Below are 19,520 nucleotides of genomic sequence, written 5' to 3' on the forward strand. Positions count from 1 at the left end.
GCTGTGCTGTGATGCTTTTAATGCTTAACATTCACTTGATATGGGATACTAGATGTTATCAATGATGATATTTTGTATAACTAATAAGCTCTAAAGTTACGTCCCTTCACGTCTTATAGTCCCCCTAGACTCACAGGATCATCGTGGAGGTCATGTGACCACAGAGGATGACACGAGGGGAGGAGCTTCAGCGAAACCCTCCCCTCCCCATGTCGTCACATGATGATTGGTCGAGTCGGAGGAAGGTAACCAACTGTAGCTGCTTACGTCCCCCGCTTGAGTTAGCAGAAGTCTCATAGTTATCTGCACGCTCAGCCCGTACTCCACCCTCGACTATCCAGGGTATTATCATCATTCTACATTGATTATTATCCACATTGATTATTATCCTGGACCCATTTGCAACTAAAGCGTTTTACCGAAGTATCTTCCCAATATCCATCTTAGTACAAAATGCATCCAGCTAATAAGGACAAATAAAAAAAATGTTGTGGTTCCGATTACACCTCTTTAAGGTAGGATTTTTTACATTTATTTTTTTAAAAACTAATAACACATTTATCAAAGTGTAATTGTTTATTCAATCAAGCTTTCGGACATCATGTTGACTTTCTCTATCAGAATGACTAAAGTCTCTCGGTGCTGGGAACAAACAATGGCATCTGATAGCTTATTTTATTCATATCGCTTAAAAAAAATAGGGTCGGCACCAGAATTCAAGGGTCGGTCGGGTAATGGGAACCACAACATTTTTTTTTTTTAAGGCCTAAGAGGTTTTTAACAGGATGGTTGTTTTTAGTTGCCTTTCAAATTAAACTCAGTATGTAGCTATGGTAATGAATGGGGCCAGGTATCTATCATGATAGAATGAAGGTAATACAATGGATTACTGAGGTTTCACACTCTGCACTCGACCTATAGTTCCCTAGAAGGTCTTTGTCCTTACATTCACCTTTACAGAGTTTTATTTCAGGTTGTCTCAGATTTCAGTGTTCATTGTAGTTTCATCTGGTTTAGTTTGATATAGGTACTGTGTACAGAGAAGATGCTATCAAAATGGGAAACATGTTTGATCAAATGTAATCAGTTTTCACATCTTATTAACAGAATTTTTATACCTTAGTTATTTTTCATCTGTCATTCTTTTGCAGTTTTTAGAATGATTGAATTAAATAAATTGTTTCCCATTTTGCATAACTTCTCAAAGCATTATTTTTTGCAAAGCTGAGGCTGACTTGCTGACTTTGGTTCAGGTTTCGAAATTAATTGGAATATTTCCATCTTTGAATTTGTGTTGATTCCTGAAAACAGAGCACAACAAATTTCTGCTCTGGCACCCGATAAACTCAGCTGTTGACATTTTTATAAAAGTTGCCACATGGTTTTGAAAATTAAATTTCTAACCCTGAATTTTTATTAGGCATTGTCAGGTATACCAATATGACCAGTTCAGCAATATTGTTATTGGGTCCAATATTTTTCATTTGAAATAAGCAACATTTTTAATATTTATCTGATTTGTACCTTATATATATCACTTTAGTTTTGTTGTTCCTCTATTGCTTTTGAAGAAGAATGGGGGTAGTTATATTCATGCTGAGTCATGAATTTTTCTTTTTCTATTTTATTTTTCAGATTATTTCTTCTCTTTCTTGACAATGACATAAATATATCATATTCACTTATCATTTGCACTGCAGTATATTATTTCAAAGGTATCATCTACACACTACTATTGATATCTGATGGTTTAAGTCAGATTATGTTGAGCATCATATCTTCATTCTTGGTGTGATTCCCCACATGGGTACAATGTGTGAAGCCCATTTCTGGTGTCCCCTGCCGGGATATTGCTGGAATATTGCTATAAGCGGCATAAACCATACTCACTCACTCACTCATTCTTGGTGTTGTCACTTTTGTAAAATTTACCTCAGGTCAGACTTTTTTAAATATTTGTGTATCAATCTGCCAATTCCCACATGAAATGTGAAAATACAATTTAGAAAATGAAAAGCTGAGGGTTTTCATACCAATAACCATGAATTATAAAAATGTGTATAAGAAAATATATAATTTCAACTTTATTAATATTCAAGCTCTAAACAGGGCAGTCTATGACAAATTGCAAGAGTAAATTAGAAAAGAAAAAAGTTGTATTTTTCTGACCTGCAGAACTGAATTTTGGGGCCAAAATTAGAAATATTCAAAAAGCAAGTTAAAGCTCTGGCCTCAAATTGTTGAGAAGTGAGTTCATTTTCTCTGTCTCGGGCTTCTTTTATTAACATCCAGGGACTAGATCAATCGGAGGATATGAGCCTTCTATAAGGTTAACTCAGGAATTAGTTTGTGACTAGTACTTGTGTCAAGCTGTGTTATCGATGAATTTTATATCATACAAATTCAAGTCTCTGTGATATCTGTATTTGTGAGTGTTACCATGGCAAATTGCCATGAATGATTCTGTGAATTGCCTGTGGATCTCACGAACTAATTCCTCTAAAATCAGCATCATGCATTGATCTGTATTGATGAAAGAAAGAGGGATAAAGGGGAGAAATCACCTCCATATCAATAAGCTATTTGTCTCTCATGACGTCAGTGTAAACTCCTGTTTTAGGCAAGCGAAAGCCCGTCCCCAGACCCAAGGCACGGACACAATTATCCCGAAGTGGTAGGAAGCATGTGCACGCAGGACAACCCTGTAGTCAATATGATGTTATAAGCGTGGGCATGAATAACACTTCACTTGCTTTCGCTAGCACCTGGATGTCTACATAATGTAACTGACACTTGGCGTCCAATCAGCTGTCAATCAGCTGAAAATCCAAAGCCTCAGAGCATCAGCTGTGTACATATTTCATCATGTTCATTGCCATCATTGTTTTATTGATTGGTTTAGATTTCAATATATGGGCAGAAGTCTTTTCTAAAATTCAGGAACCTCCAATTTTTATCTCACCTGGGTAGATGATCTTGTGTCATGGATGCATGTCAGAATCTGCAATTCAGAGCTAGTCACTTCCATTCAGTGGCATTTCAGAAGCTGGGAAGTACAAAACAGACAGAATTTATGGATAACAACTTCTTTATTACTTAGAGTATTGCGGTACCAGTCTGGGCAACCTATTAGACCGCCTAGAATTATTTTTTAATCAAGAACTTTGTCAAAAATATTATTCAAAGCTTAGTCTGGAGTCTAAAACCATTTTGAAACTAGTGCTGTAAATGTAAAAGCTCGAAAGCTGCTTTTGTGAGTAATTTCATTGGTCAGTCAAAGTTCGCTAAAAGGTCATTCTGATATGACCAGGGCTCAGCTTGCACAAAGCTTATCTTAAGCCACGATGATCGTGAACTCTCATACTTATGTTTATTAATTGTTGTGGAGCTGTGATGCGGCTTTGTGGAAGTGGATGCAGTAATGGATGACCTCAGATTCTTGTATCAGTGAGGGCGACTCAAGATCTGATTTCCAAGATCTATTGATGAGCTGTCAAGAACATCTCTACATAAATTTCATCCTTCTTGAGTCCAGTTATTGAATGCTGAAGAAAATGCATTTGGTCCACAAACATTTGAATATTTGGGAAGTGTGAAGTTCTATGTTGATACTTAATGATATTACTAACAAGACTGTGTAACCATGGTAACAGAGGTAGAGTCTAGAGGTGGTGAGGAGGAGGAAGTGCCACCCACTGAGGTACCTGCACCCCAGTGAGGAGGATCTTGAGAGTAAGTTAGGTGTTGTGTGTCGTAACTCTCTCCGCCAAGTCTCTCAACGCACATCCATTTTGAGGTGCTGTGTAATTTGACCTTGCATTCTGTGTAATTTGAACTTTGCATTCTCTTTTGGAAATGAATAATCTCAAAATGCTAAAATGCATGTTGCATGATCTGTTAATACCCTTTCATCCTCAGAAACCAGGCAAACTTCATACAGGCTTGAACGGTACCTAAGGTCCCTCTTGAAAAGCATATTTCTTTTAGTGTAACCTTGAAAATAAGCAAATGCATGAAAGACCTTGTATTTGTACAAAATAACATATGTATTAAAAGTTTGAGGTGATTTATAGATTGGTCTGCCAAAGACCATGATTAATGTATTTTTTATGGTGAAAATATTTTTCATTTTCGGTCTTACAACTAATGTATGTATTGACAGACAGGGGCTAATAACCCAGTTAAAAAAGGCCTTCAAAATGACATGTGAAACCATGAGAAATCTTGAAAAGTCCTTGAATGAAGTTGTTTTGTATCTGTACAAACCTTGCCAGCTTAAGGTGACATTAAAGGGAGGACCAGATAAAAATAGTACTTTATTATCCAAAGAGACCATTACAATCTCTATATTCTGAGCAGAAAACTACCAACACTGAATATGCATCATGTTGACTACATCATGCAGAATTTCTGTTAATGTTATCAATTTTTTTTGTTTGGAATATTGTTTTGTAAATGATACTACACTTTTTAAAATTGCGACCAGAATCTATGTTTTGTTTCCAATATATTCAGTTATCTAAAATGTAAAATGATCATGAAAAAGGTTCCTGAAAATGTAATCAGTTTTTATTAACACTTGAAAGATACAAGGTATACAGAATCCTAATTTTTGGTATAATTTTTTCTCTTCCAAAATTTTAGACTAGTCACATTTAGGCACAGTTAGACTAATTGACTTGATATTACTAACTAGAATGATTTTAATATTTTTTTCATCTCTAAGCATATTGAAGACACATCTACTTCCTCATCTTAATTTGTGTATACAATTATTACCATGGATACTGTTTCATTGTTAATGTCCACCGTGACCTGGTTTTTGAGGATGTATCATCTGCATGATAAAATGATACCCTGTGTGTGAAACCTGTATGAATATAGTTCCTAATGTTTGTGTTTCGGGATTACTTTGAATTCTTAAATCCTAGTGATACCTTCAAAGACGTTGCTGTGCTGTGATGCTTTTAATGCTTAACATTCACTTGATATGGGATACTAGATGTTATCAATGATGATATTTTGTATAACTAATAAGCTCTAAAGTTACGTCCCTTCACGTCTTATAGTCCCCCTAGACTCACAGGATCATCGTGGAGGTCATGTGACCACAGAGGATGACACCGAGGGGGAGGAGCTTCAGCCGAAACCCTCCCCCTTCCCCCGTAATCGTCACATGATGATTGAATCGGGGTCGGAGGAAGGTAACCAACTGTAGCTGCTTACGTCCCCCGCTTGAGTTAGCAGAAGTCTCATAGTTATCTGCACGCTCAGCCCGTACTCCACCCTCGACTATCCAGGGTATTATCATCATTCTACATTGATTATTATCCACATTGATTATTATCCTGGACCCATTTGCAACTAAAGCGTTTTACCGAAGTATCTTCCCAATATCCATCTTAGTACAAAATGCATCCAGCTAATAAGGACAAATAAAAAAATGTTGTGGTTCCGATTACACTCTTTCTTTAGGGTAGGTAGGTAGGTAGGATTTTTTACATTTTTTTTTACATTTTTAGAAGTTAAGTACAAAACTAATAACACATTTATCAAAGTGTAATTGTTTATTCAATCAACCTTTCGGTCATCATGTTGACTTTCTCTATCAGAATGACCGATGTCTCTGGGTGCTGGGAAAAAACAATGGCATCTGATAGCTTATTTTATTGATATCGCTTAAAAAAATAGGGTCAGCACCAGAATTCAAGGGTCGGTCTGGTAATCGGAACCACAACAACAAAAAATTTAGGCCTAAGAGAGGTTTTAACAGGATGGTTGTTTTAGTTGCCTTTCAAATTAAACTCAGTATGTAGCTATGGTAATGAATGGGGCCAGGTATCTATCATGATAGAATGAAGGTAATACATGGATTACTGAGGTTTCACACTCTGCACTCGACCTATAGTTCCCTAGGTCTTTGTCCTTACATTCACCATTACAGAGTTTTATTTCAGGTTCTCTCAGATTTCAGTGTTCATTGTAGTTTCATCTGGTTTAGTTTGATATAGGTACTGTGTACAGAGAAGATGCTATCAAAATGGGAAACATGTTTGATCAAATGTAATCAGTTTTCACATCTTATTAACAGAATTTTTATACCTTAGTTATTTTTCATCTGTCATTCTTTTGCAGTTTTTAGAATGATTGAATTAAATAAATTGTTTCCCATTTTGCATAACTTCTCAATGCATTATTTTTTGCAAAGCTGAAGCTGACTGGCTGACTTTGGTTCAGGTTTCGAAATTAATTGGAATATTTCCATCTTTGAATTTGTGTTGATTCCTGAAAACAGAGCACAACAAATTTCTGCTCTGGCACCAGATAAACTCAACTGTTGACATTTTTATGTTGCCACATGGTTTTGAAAATTATATTTCTAACCCTGAAATTTTTATTAGGCGATGTCAGGTATACCAATATGACCAGTTCAGCAATATTGTTATTGGGTCCAATATTTTTCATTTGAAATAAGCGTTAATCCTACATCCATCAAGTAGTTGAGTACCCTACTCATTCACAACATTTTTAATGTTTATCTGATTTGTACCTTATATATATCACTTTAGTTTTGTTCTTCCTCCATTGCTTTTGAAGAAGAATGGGGGGTAGTTATATTCATGCTGAGTCATGAATTTTTTCTTTTCTATTTTATTTTTCAGATTATTTCTTCTCTTTCTTGACAATGACATAAATATATCATATTCACTTATCATTTGCACTGCAGTATATTATTTCAAAGATATCATCTACACACAACTATTGATATCTGATGGTTCAAGTCAGATTATGTTGAGCATCATATCTTCATTCTTGATGTGATTCCCACATGGGTACAATGTGTGAAGCCCCATTTCTGGTGTCCCCCTGCCGTGATGTTGCTGGAATAATGCTAAAAGCGGCATAAAACCATACTCACTCACTCACTCATCCACTCATTCTTGGTGTTGTCACTTTTGTAAAATTTACCTCAGGTACGACTTTTTTTAAATATTTGTGTATCAATCTGCCAATTCCCACATGAAATGTGAAAATACTATTTAGAAAATAAGGGTTTCATACCAATACCAATACCAATAACTATGAATTATAAAATGTGCATAAGAAAATATATAATTTCAACTTTATTAATATTCAAGCTCTAAACAGGGCAGTCTATGACAAAGTTGCAAGAGTAAATTAGAAAAGAAAAAGTTGTATTTTTTCTGACCTGCAGAACTGAATTTTTGGGCCAAAATTAGAAATATTCAAAAGCAAGTTAAAGCTCTGGCCTCAAATTGTTGAGAAGTGAGTTCATTTTCTCTGTCTCGGGCTTCTTTTATTAACATCCAGGGACTAGATCAATCGGAGGATATGAGCCTTCTATAAGGTTAACTCAGGAATTAGTTTGTGACTAGTACTTCTTTGATAAAAGGCAACTGTTTTGTGTCAAGCTCGTTATCGATGAATTTTTATATCATACAAATTCAAGTCTCTGTGATATCTGTATTTGTGAGTGTTACCATGGCAAATTGCCATGAATGATTCTGTGAATTGCCTGTGGATCTCACGAACTAATTCCTCTAAAATCAGCATCATGCATTGATCTGTATTGATGAAAGAAAGAGGGATAAAGGGGAGAAATCACCTCCATATCAATAAGCTATTTGTCTCTGATGACGTCAGTGTAAACTCCTGTTTTAGGCAAGCGAAAGCCCGTCCCCAGACCCAAGGCACGGACACAATTATCCCGAAGTGGTAGGAAGCATGTGCACGCAGGCCCACCTGTAGTCAATATGTTATAAACGTGGGCATGAATAACACTTCATGTGCTGCGCTAGCACCTGGATGTCCTACATAATGTAACTGACATCGTCAATCAGCTGTCAATCAGCTGAAAATCAAGCCTCAGAGCATCAGCTGTGTACATATTTCATCATGTTCATTGCCATCATTGTTTATTGATTGGTTTAGATTTCAATATATGGCGTAGTCTTTTCTAAAATTCAGGAACCTCCAATTTTATCTCACCTGGGTAGATGATCTTGTGTCATGGAATGCATGTCAAGAATCTGCAATTCAGACTGGTCACTTCATTCAGTGGCATTTCAGAAGCTGGGAAGTACAAAACAGACAAATTTATGGATAACAACTTCTTTATTACGAGAGTGCGATGGTTTGATACAGATTCTTGTATCATTGTCAAGCAGGAATTTTGTCTATTTCAGACTGGTCATATAAAAATTTATTAAAGTGGTTGCTATGTCAATATTTCATCTATCATGTTTGACAACACAAATCCTTTCAAATTGCTCACCAGATATTTTTACAGTTACACAGATATGAAGCTAAATGTATCTGTCTTTTTACTTAAACTACTGTATTTTGATGTCAAACTAGTACTTTAAGTTTCAACCAAAAGCATTAGAATAGCCAAATATTTATGAATGCCAAGTGATGGTCAGTGTTGCATGGACAGCAGATTATTCTGTATATAAAATGTCATAAGGACCTTGTTATTAATATGTTTGTGCTGACAAAACTATCTGAATTGGCTGCATTTGTTGACATGCACATGGTCAAGTTTCCAGGTGAGCTCCGTAGGGTAAGGGTCCCCAATCTTAAGCTCATTTTTTCGTCATGATCAGACATCGGAAAAGGTTTCACAAAAGTGTATAAGTGTATCCTGTAGAAAAGCCAACCCCTTCTTCAGACTGCTTTTGGGGGTCCTCAAAAAATAAATATACAGTAATTGCAAGCGTTCTATTGAACAAAACAGTTCAACATGGTTTGAAGCATGTTTGATTCAAACCACTGTCAACTCTAACATCAGTAAAAGTGAAAACAATTGACTGCAAATAGTTTTGTTACAATGACTCTTTTCAAAATCTCAGGATTTTTTGTTTTGATAAACAAAGAATGGCATGAAATGATGTTAACATGTATAAGTTAAGTGTGTTAACTGTTATGTGCAAGTTAATACTGCATGTTCAGTGCTTGTATAAACAGCTTTGTACCTGTTATACACTATATATGTGTTTATTCATTGGGAAGTTGGTATGTGTAATAGATCTCAGCTGGCAATAACCCCGTACAGCCATAGCTTCAAGGATACGGCTAACAGACATTGCAGATATTGTGGTGAAGGGGATGTGTTGAAATATATGTACTTTGTTATAGTAATCAAATATTCATTTTGTAGCTTTGGTGTTTCGGTCATGGTCTTTGATGCAACTTGCAATCTGTCAGCTAAGCCACTTGTAGTAAGCCTGTGTCTAGTAAATTTCTGTTCATTTTAGTGAGCTCAGCTAATTATTGCCCATATTATAATAAGGGCATTTGTTATGCGCTGAATTCCGCACCACGGAGGGGCACACACAAAGCACTACAATCTGATAATTATTATCCCGGATAATCCAAGCTGCCTGTGATGCACTAGATGGTTAATAGTGACATGGCTTATCCCACCGGGTACCCATTTTCTGCTGGGTGAACAGAAGCAAGTTTGAACAAACTCACTGGCCTAAGGTGAGACCACGTGTATCACATGTGCTTTGTTGTTGGGCAAGACTGTTAACTGAGACACTTGTAGGAGACCTGTGTCTAATAAATTTCTGTTAGGTTTAGGAAGCTCTGCTAGTTTTGCCCATATAATAACACAAAAAAAAATGAAATAATGTCAAGGAGAAGTGCTGGCAAGCAGACAGTGTGTCGTGCAGGCTGAACTAGGCACTGGATCATGCTTACAATATCAATCTGACACTGGGTGCAGAATAGGTCAATAGGTCAACATCATAGTGCATAAATATTACTGAGCCTGACTTTAGACAAGAAACAAATATGTGTTCAGAACTTTTCAGAATACTAGTATGTGCCAAATACATTTGACACTGCTGATCTGAACTTGGCTCTTAGCATAATAATCACCACATACAAGTGTTAATATGTCAACGTCTATTTACCAGTACTGAACTTACTACTTCAAGCAGAAATTGACTACACTCAGGCTTTGAACAAGTGGCTGGTCACAGACTGCTTTGAAATGTTGCAGGACAAGTTGCAACCCCATGGTTCAATATCTTTCCAGATGAGGTTGTTTCCTTCGTTAATGATTTTGTTTTCGTCAATAAAATTAAACATCTGTTCCTAATACACATCATCAAGCTCACTTCATCCATCATCATCCAATATATGTATGTCTCCTGTCTGGTCAAGGGATGCCCATTCTCTTCCCACAGAGGCACTTGTCATATCTTCTCTGTATATACCTCTGTTCTAATACGGCCCTTTCATGGTGCGAGCGTTCAGGATTCGTGATTGGTTGCAATCAGATTTAGTTGTGCAATCAGCGACGCTATTTCAATAGTGATCATTTGCAAAGCCTCAGTAATTTCCGTATGCTTCGAGAAAACTAGAACCTCCTCCCATGCGCGATGCGCAAACATTTCTTCTAGACAGAACTCAGTCATGAAATGGCTGATCAATGGCGTCTCCATTGCCTCTCGTTGACAACAGACAAGCTAGCCATTAAATGTCTTATGTGTCACATCAACACAAGTCCCCGGCAGAGGAAGGATATTTGTGGCCCCATATTTGCCTGCATTAGTCAAGTTGGATCTAAGTCGATGTAAAACGTGTTCTGATGGATAGAAAGAAGGGAGATAATTTGTGTTGCGATTTTTTTGCGGCTAGGGGATTTTACAAAAAACAGGAAATATGGCGTATTAGAACAGAGGTTCGTCGGAAGATATGACAAATAACCTCTGTGGGAAGAGAACAGGGGATGCCCAGCTGCTGGTGATATAGGAACACCCTACACAACGTGGCATTAGCTTACCACTAACACTGCTGTGTTGACTGTCTACAACAATCAGTGTATAGCTTCATGTATTGTATGAATATTGTCTCTGGTAACATCACTAACCGTACATATGACAACGCTCTTGTATTCAATCACCTTTTGTATATATATTGACTGTTTGCTTTGAGTAGCTGTTCACTAACTGTACTAATGAGAAGATTATAACACAAGATGTCGGCACTAGAACAATAACATTACGGTACTCTGGTGTCTTCAGTTTTGTGAACCTTTCTTTGCAGATGGAGATCGGTGTAATGAAATTGAGTTAAATAAAGGAATGTTAAGTTTTAAAATGTAAAATAGATAATATGTTGTTGGTGTGAACAAACACCGTTTCTGAAACATATTAATTGAACTGATATATGGTAACATACTAAAGTAAATGGCAATTGATATCTGTAATAAATGAAAGCTCTTTTTAAGCGCTGATATTTAAAAGAATTGATATTTATTTATAATAACAGTAATGAACATATTCAATAGGACTTAAATCCACACCCTACAGTGTGCAAAACACTACAATAGTGATATTGTGTTTAATATCTTGAGGATGACTGTCGCTACAAACTATTTGGTTTCTTTCAGATTCCAAAGCTGGAGAGGTAACTCCTAAGGTATGCACTTTTATTTCCTTGTGCTGCCTCTTGTCAATAAGCTTGCTAAGGTTAGATAAGAGTTCTTAATGATACAATATACAATATGCATCTTTGACTTTGACTAATGAGGATAACCCAGTGGTGAAGCCATTGGCTCATAATGCCAAACTTCTGAGTTTGTTTCTATGGTATTGTGATCCTATATCTGGTGTCCCCATCATGACATAACTTGACTGTTATTTTTTAATGAATGCCGTTGGACAGGGATTTTACCATAGAAATATAGCTTCAGCATGTATTTTCATATCACAGTTAATTTGATTTTAGCTCTAAGGATTTCAGATGTAGATATGCCAGAATTGTCTCATTTGTTATCTCCAATATGTTTTGTATATTTTCATTTGTCATCATTTTGAAATCGGCGACTAACAGGATCGGGTGGTCAGGCTTGCTGACTTGGTTGACACATGTCATCGATTCGCAATTGCGCAGATCGATGCTCATGCTGTTGATCACTGGATTGCCTGGTCCAGACTTGATTATTTACAGACCGCCGCCATATAGCTGGAATATTGCTGACTGCGGCATAAAATTTAACTCACTCACTCATTTTGAAATCAACTGGAATGAAACAATGCTAAAGATAGATGCCAATCTAACTGTACTGTCCTTTCATGATATTTGACCAAGTAGTTTTCTCACCAGCACACAATCTGACTTTATCCTCAAACACAGTCCAACATCTTAGTTCCTTAGTACATCCCTTCCAGCTGACAGTCTATTTATGACAGTCCATATATCAGGGTCCTTCTTGTATGAGGCCAAACACTGTTTCAGCTGTTGTTTGGAGTTTCGTGAGCAAGACAAATCCTGTTCTCAGTTTGTGGTAGATGATGTGGGAATTGTTACTCCTCTTCTAACCTGTGAAGATCTGGATTGAGATTGGTCTTCAGCAACCTATGCTTATCATTAGAGGCGACTAACGGGATCTTGTGGTCAGGCTCTGACTTGGTTGACACATCATATAGGTTGAATATTGCTGAGTGCAGCGTTAAACAACCCAAACCAAACTCCTCTTCTGAAAAGAGGCATTGGTGTTAATGTGTCCAGAGTATTTGTCATAAAAGAAAGGAGATATATCATTATGTCATAAAATAGTTATTCACTGTTGATTGTATTTAGATTTCTCACTGCCAGAGTCTGTGTTTTCAGCCTTCGCCAAAGCCAATGGATGACACAATGTTTGAAGATGAAGGTCAGTAAGGTTGATTAGTGCCCTAATGATAGTTATAGATTCTGGGATGATTTGTACATTTGTATACGATATTCTCTCTGAAGCAAATCAGGCACCTTATGCTAAGTTACAGAGGAAAGCCAACTGCAAGCAGAGATTATGAGACGGGTAGCCATTAAGTATCATTTATCTTATGACTAGCAGTTTCAAAATGCATGTAATGTGTGAATAATCATTAGCTAGGTTTTAAAGTGAGTTGTAAGTAAGGTAAAAGGTATCTGACATGCATGAGTTCTAAAATGTTTCTGACATACCCTAATGTTGCACCATTTTGCCATCAAATTGATGCATATTTTGTGTATTCTCAAGATCATACTTGAGCAGGAATATCACAGCACTAAGGTCATGAGTGAAGTCATCTGCTTACTACTCATATCTCATACCTATAAGATGGTTTCATGGTTTCATATCTGTGGATGTTCGACGTGATACTTTTGGAAAATATGTAAGTTTAGAAGACGGACTCAGTTTAGACTGGCTGAACGTGTATGAAATTCCCTGAGCAATTTATGTTTATTATGGTGGTAAGTTTTGGCATCACATGATTTTTCTGCAAATAAGTTGTGTGTGGAAAAGTAATTCCCTTGTGACCTTCCTCATGTCCTCATGTCTACCATCCATTTGGCATCTGTAGATGTCACATGCTGGTAGGATATTTTGAGGTAAGATACTGCTACATTTTGGTCCTACTGAGAGGGTATGTAAGTCCCAAAACTTCCCAAGTCAGTTTAATCATAGAATATTTGTTTTATTATGGCTAAATATCAGTACAGTCGCCAGTGGCTGAAGGGATGGTATAAATCCAGCTAGGGTCCATGCAGGTAGCCAAAGTACTTTAAGTCCCCATGGTCCCTAGAGTGGTGATCTACCTTCAGTTGTTGGCGATCCTCAGCCTTATTTTATATTGTATTGTCCTAATTTGAATTCCTATTTTAGAGATATACGCTAGTTTCATTTCCTATTACTGTGATATACTAGTTGGTTTTACTGTCCTTCGTTGACAGATTTTTAAAATTGCACATTTGTCATGAACTTAACTGTCTTAAGTCACGATATGGCTGAAATACTGCCGCTGTGACTATAAACTTTAACTCACTCACTCACTTACTACATTTTGGTCACTTTTATCAATATGGGTGAATAAGTTGACCATTTGTCTGAGGCACTGCAGTTGTGTCCCTTGGATTTGGATACACTAGAAAAATTATAATGGGTTTTTTTATTCCCGGGTAACTCGATAATGTGGTATGAATGTGTTGGCGTGTGGTCCTGTGCACAAATCTCAGGTCACAGATCGGTGATGTTAAGCATGTCGAGCTCAGAGAGTCCTTGGATGGGTGACTGTGTTGACTCCTAAGAGATTCTAGGACTTCAGTCCTGCCCCACAACGAAGCACATGTGATGCATGTGGTCTCACCTTAGGCAAGTGAGTTTGTTCAAAATTGCCTCTGTTCACCCAGCAGGAAAGTGGGTACCCATTGGATAAAGTCATGTGACTATAACCTTCTAGCGCCTAACAGGCAGCTTGGATTATCTGGGGTAATAATGTGCGGTGTTATTGATTGTAAGCACTGTGAGCATACCTAGTGTGGAGTTAGACGCAATATAAATTATTATTAATGCCCCATGCCTCTGCTCGAACATTTTATTTATTTTTTTTAAATTTGGTAAACATTTTAAGCACCTGTCACTTTGGTCTGTCCTCCCACATTCAGCTGACATGCTGTTATATAATGGGAACAGTGTTGATTCCACATGGCATTAAAACCATCGGACTCATTAATACAGAGTAAGTTTTGTCTTTGCTTGCCTGCAACTGTCACGTCTTCTCCATTTTTTCTTTCTGTGTCACGTCTGCTTCTAATTACTCATGTTCTTGGCCAAAAGAATTTCCTTGACCATTGTAAACACTCCTGCATTGGAAATATGTGTCGACAGGTTCAATTGATGAAGAGATCACGGAAGAACTGGAGAGTCAGGGCAACACACTGACAGAAACACAGCCCGAGGTACACTCCTCGCCACCATCAGAGAAGGTGTCGGAGTCCGAGTCCGAGCCAATAAAGATAGAGTCAGACAGTGAAGGGCTTGTGATGATGAAGTCACTGCCATCCAAGAGGAAAATCAGAGCCTCCAAGCCAGTAAGTACCCTACCATTGATACTGTGACACCATATTGAAACCATGATAGACAGCTTGAACAGTGAGTATCATATTGAAACCATGATACAGCTTGAACAGTGAGTACCATATTGAAACCATGATAGACTGTTTGAAGAGTGAGTACCCTACCATTGACAGAGATGCCAACCTCTATGATCTTATTGTAGTCGCTACAAATTTTAGCCTCAAACTACGCCAATAAGATTGCACATATATTTTTGTCGATTAAGTACATTTTCGCCAAAAAGAGACGACAAGAAGAAATGTAATGCTGATAATTTGGAAATCTGTTATTGGAGGTATTTGAAATTAAAGCTTCACTCTTGATTAGTGTCATATTATCTTTCCCAGAATCCATCATGATTTTGAGTATTTAGTTGACTACTAATTTTATGGTCAAACTACTAATTTTGATCCTTGAAACTACTATTTGCAACACATTGGGGTTGGCATCTCTGTATTGATACCGTTATAGATGGCTTGAACAGTGACTTACCCACATTAGATACCTTGATAGATTGATACCATGCTAGATGGCTTGAATAATGACTTACCCACCTTAGATACCTTGATAGATTGATACCGTGATAGATGGCTGGAACAGTGACTTACCAACCTTAGATACCTTGATAGATTGATACCGTGATAGATGGCTTGAACAGTGACTTACCAACCTTAGATACCTTGATAGATTGATACCATGATGGATGGCTTGAACAGTGACTTACCCACCTTAGATACCTTGATAGATTGATACCGTGATGGATGGCTTGAACAGTGACTTACCCACATTAGATACCTTGATAGATTGATACCGTTGTGGATGCAAGACACAAAAATTCTTTACTCGCACCAATAATTTATTCTGGTATACGTTCAATTTCACTTTGACTTCTTTCTTTGGCTTGGTGAGGTTCAGAAAACTACAATGCAGAAATACAGACTTGCTAAGTAAATTATTCCTAACACTCAATTATTCCTAACACTCAAACTACATGACAAGTCTAAGTAAATTACTTCAAATTAACAGTTACAAGATAAATGAATAAAATGTACAATTAACAAAACCTTCAAATAATATTACCTTATTATGCCTTGAAATATATTACAATAGCAAACAATGCTACTCACATTTGTGTTCATGCCAACTACAACAGCTGAATGTCTCCAACATGGAGGCAGTGACAAGCCATGTGCTCTGATGAAGAGCAACACTCACAATAAGGGGAAGTAATCTGTTATGACAATCATGATAATACTTTTTGGAAAACTAATAACAGTTATAGCCAAGCTAGACTTTCTGAACCTCATCTGAACTAAATTTTACAATGAAAATTACTACACTATTTTAGAACTTTGTACTTTGCAACATAAAAATATAACCTTTTGACAACAAATATCTTTAGTGCATGAAATTATAAACTAATTGGAGTGAACATTTTTTCTGCATCAACACACTCGGCCTCTTAAACAACATTGTTTAACAAACTTCTCACAATGCAGAAACAATGATCCATACAGCCCATAACTTTGGCCATATATTCATACACAATGTCAATTTTCACAAAATTTCACTCATCAGCATATCTTTCACTCGTCTTTGGAAGTAATAGTACTAGTTTGTGTACAGGTCTGCGCAGTTCTGTACTTTGAGTTTTCAGTATCACACTTCTCACAAAGCCCTGTTTGTCTGGCTCAACTTTGATCACTCGTCCCATGGGCCAGCATGATCTGTGTGCATTTTCATCCTTGATGAGTACAATGTCATCTATTTCAATGTTGCGTTTTGGTGTACTCCATTTTTGTCTCTCTTGTAGGGAATACAGGTATTCTTTCCTCCACCTTGTCCAAAAATACATTTGTAGATACTGAATCCTTCTCCATCTCCGGACGATGTAGACATCATCACATTGAAATTTACCTTGTGGAGCCGATGAAAACGTTGGATTTTATCATGAGCAAATGGTTTGGCGTTAGGGGTTCAGGTCAGTGGCGTCACTGGAAACTGTGGTGAGTGGACGGAGTTGACGATGGCTTCTACTCAAGATAGCAGGTGTACGGTATGCTTCACATCCAAACGGTCCCCGAACTCATACAGCATGGGAGATAGAATCTTCGCACAGAACCTATCATGCGTGCCAACAATTCGCTTCCATGTGACTGGCTGATGGCGGTTAAACTTCCAGTCGATGTTGGCTTTGCAGTAGGTGAGAGTGGATGCTGTTTTGATCAAGTTCTGCTAGTGCTTCTTTCAATTCTCTGGCAGCTCCAATGAAGTTGGTGCCATTGTCACACCATATTTCTTTGACAGGTCCACGATGGTAATTGCTATAAAGCGGACGCGCAAGGCATGTATGAATGAGTCTGTGTCCAAAGAGTTGGCCGCTTCGATGTGTATGGCTCTACCGCTAAACATGTGAACAGTGCTCCATAGCGCTTCATCTGTTTCCTACCTTCTTTGATGGTATGCGGGCCAAAGAAATCTACACCTGAGTATGTAAATGCGCGGCTGGATTCACTCTCTGCTGAATGGTAGGTCGGACATCTTCAGTTCACATGGAGGCATTTTCAGTCTTCGACAGGTGACACAATGGGACAGTATGTTTCACGGTAATGCTTCAGCTTCTGATGACCCAATACTTTTCTCGTGAGCTTCAAAGTACATGATTTCGGCCCCACATGGCCAAGCTTCTTGTGTATGTCTTGTATGATCAGGCTTGTGACATGATGTTTGCTGGTAGAAGAATCTGGTGCTTCATTTCATCTGGGATCTGAGACTTGCTGAGTCTGCCACCTACTTTGAGAATCCCATTGTTGATGAATGGATCCAGCTTGTAGACCGAAGCTGTGCTTCGTACTCGGCCTCGCTCAACTGCTGTAAGTACATGGATTTCCTTGTCTAAAACTCTTGGACTGCACAAACTTCATGATGATATTCTCTGCACATTCAAGTTTCTCAACTGTGAAAAGCGGTTTATTGTTATATACCCCGATTCAACTTTACCTTTTCTTTTCCTGATAATGCAGCTTTGATGTTGTTGATGAGTTGGAGATATATGACTACGCCGCTTTAAGACGATACCAACTTGAATAATGTTTAATCAAAGTGTCAAGCCCTTCACATTGCATCTTGGTTGGTGATACACTGCGTGAAGTTGCAACTGTTTCCTCTACAACAGATTCTGCCGGTCCGGGTTGCTTCAGATTCCATTCTGATTCAGATCTCCTGAGGAATTGTGGTCCTTCAAACCAGTCTGATTAAGCCAGTAGTTGTGCTGTGCTAGCTCCTCTGGATGCTATATCCGCTGGGTTCTCATCAGATTCTACATACTTCCAATCTTTTGGCCCAGAGTAGTCCCTTATCAATCTCTCACACGATTAGCAACAAATACTGGGCATCTCTTCTTCTCACTGTTGATATAATGGAGGACAGTCGTTGAGTCTGTGAAGTAGGTCACGCTTATCAATATCTGTATCAAGTTCTTTCAGCATAAGTTGAGCTATTTGAACTGCGACTGTAGCGGCCGCCAACTCGAGACGTGGAATACTCACAGGTTTCACAGGAGTCAGTCTTGATTTCCCCATTAGAAAAGCAACATGGACATTTTGCTCAGCATCAGAAAGCCAAGATAAGCTACACAGCCGCATTCTACCGAAAGCTGGCATCAGAGAACACATGAACCTGTTTAGATACAACTTTACCGAACTCAGCAGGCTTCAGGCATCGTTCAATCTTCAGAGTTTCAAGTATCTTGAGCTCCTTCAACCACTTTTTCCATGAGACTTCATACTTTCCTGGTATATCATCATCCCAGTCCAGATCATTGTTGGCACACAATTCTTGAAGTATCCGGCTTAGCGGAAGAATGATAGGTGTAACGATACCAAGGGGATCATACAGAGATGAAACCGTGGATAGTAGACCACGACGTGTGACTGGTTTCTCAATGAAGTCGGTGGAAAATCCAAATGTGTCTGTATTTACATACCATTTCATCCCAAGAGCACGTTCAATTGGCAGTTCATCATAATCCAGGTCACGGGTTTGAATCTCTTTGGAATGATCACCAACTGGGATTGACTTCAAAACGCTTCTGCTATTTGAAGTGAATTTGGTTAATTTGAAACCCCATCTGCGCATGCGGCTCTCACGCCATAGATTAGCTTTATAGCTGTCTTGTCATTTTCTACAGATTTTAAACAGTCATCAACGTAAAAGTTCTTTCTGATTACATCAGCTACTTAGACTGCCAAACCTTTCTTCTGCCCTGTTGGCTGTGGCTTTCAATGCAAAGTTGGATATGCTGGGAGAGGAGACTGCTCCAAAGATATGTACACCCATTCTATATTCCTGTAAGTCAGCGTTGAGATCACCGTTGGGCCACCACAAAAATCTTAGGCTGTCATGTTGAGTCACTGGCACCTTCACCTGGTAAAACATGGACTCTATGTCTGCCATGAATGCTATCCGTTCAGCTCTGAATCTTGTCAAAACACCTATCAAAGAGTTTGTGAGGTCTGGACCTTGCAGAAGCCTGTTGTTCAATGATGTTCCTTCATACTTGGCGCTGCAGTCGAAAACCACACGGATCTTTGTTGGCTTTTTGGGGTGATAGATTCCATGGTGC

At 38.0% G+C, this 19,520-nt stretch overlaps 1 protein-coding gene and 1 long non-coding RNA gene across 2 annotated transcripts in view; one reads left to right on the forward strand and one right to left on the reverse strand.

Moving 5' to 3' along the window:
• Positions 1–19,520, forward strand: part of LOC124283493 (protein fantom-like) — a 70,121-nt gene that overhangs the window by 42,018 nt on the left and 8,583 nt on the right. The window contains exons 28-32 of the mRNA XM_046719558.1: positions 5,070–5,204; positions 7,684–7,737; positions 11,426–11,454; positions 12,649–12,691; positions 14,669–14,871. Coding sequence (XP_046575514.1) covers positions 5,070–5,204; positions 7,684–7,737; positions 11,426–11,454; positions 12,649–12,691; positions 14,669–14,871 — 464 coding nt within the window. The remainder of the gene's footprint in view (positions 1–5,069; positions 5,205–7,683; positions 7,738–11,425; positions 11,455–12,648; positions 12,692–14,668; positions 14,872–19,520) is intronic.
• Positions 15,735–16,344, reverse strand: LOC124283468. Its single transcript, XR_006900352.1, has 2 exons — positions 16,024–16,344; positions 15,735–15,815 (listed from the first exon to the last, which is right to left on the reverse strand). It is a non-coding gene; the product is annotated as an uncharacterized LOC124283468 (long non-coding RNA).

The sequence above is a fragment of the Haliotis rubra genome, unplaced genomic scaffold (assembly GCF_003918875.1).
Source record: "Haliotis rubra isolate DU_JTF1 unplaced genomic scaffold, ASM391887v1 Scf317, whole genome shotgun sequence".
NCBI lineage: Eukaryota > Metazoa > Mollusca > Gastropoda > Lepetellida > Haliotidae > Haliotis > Haliotis rubra.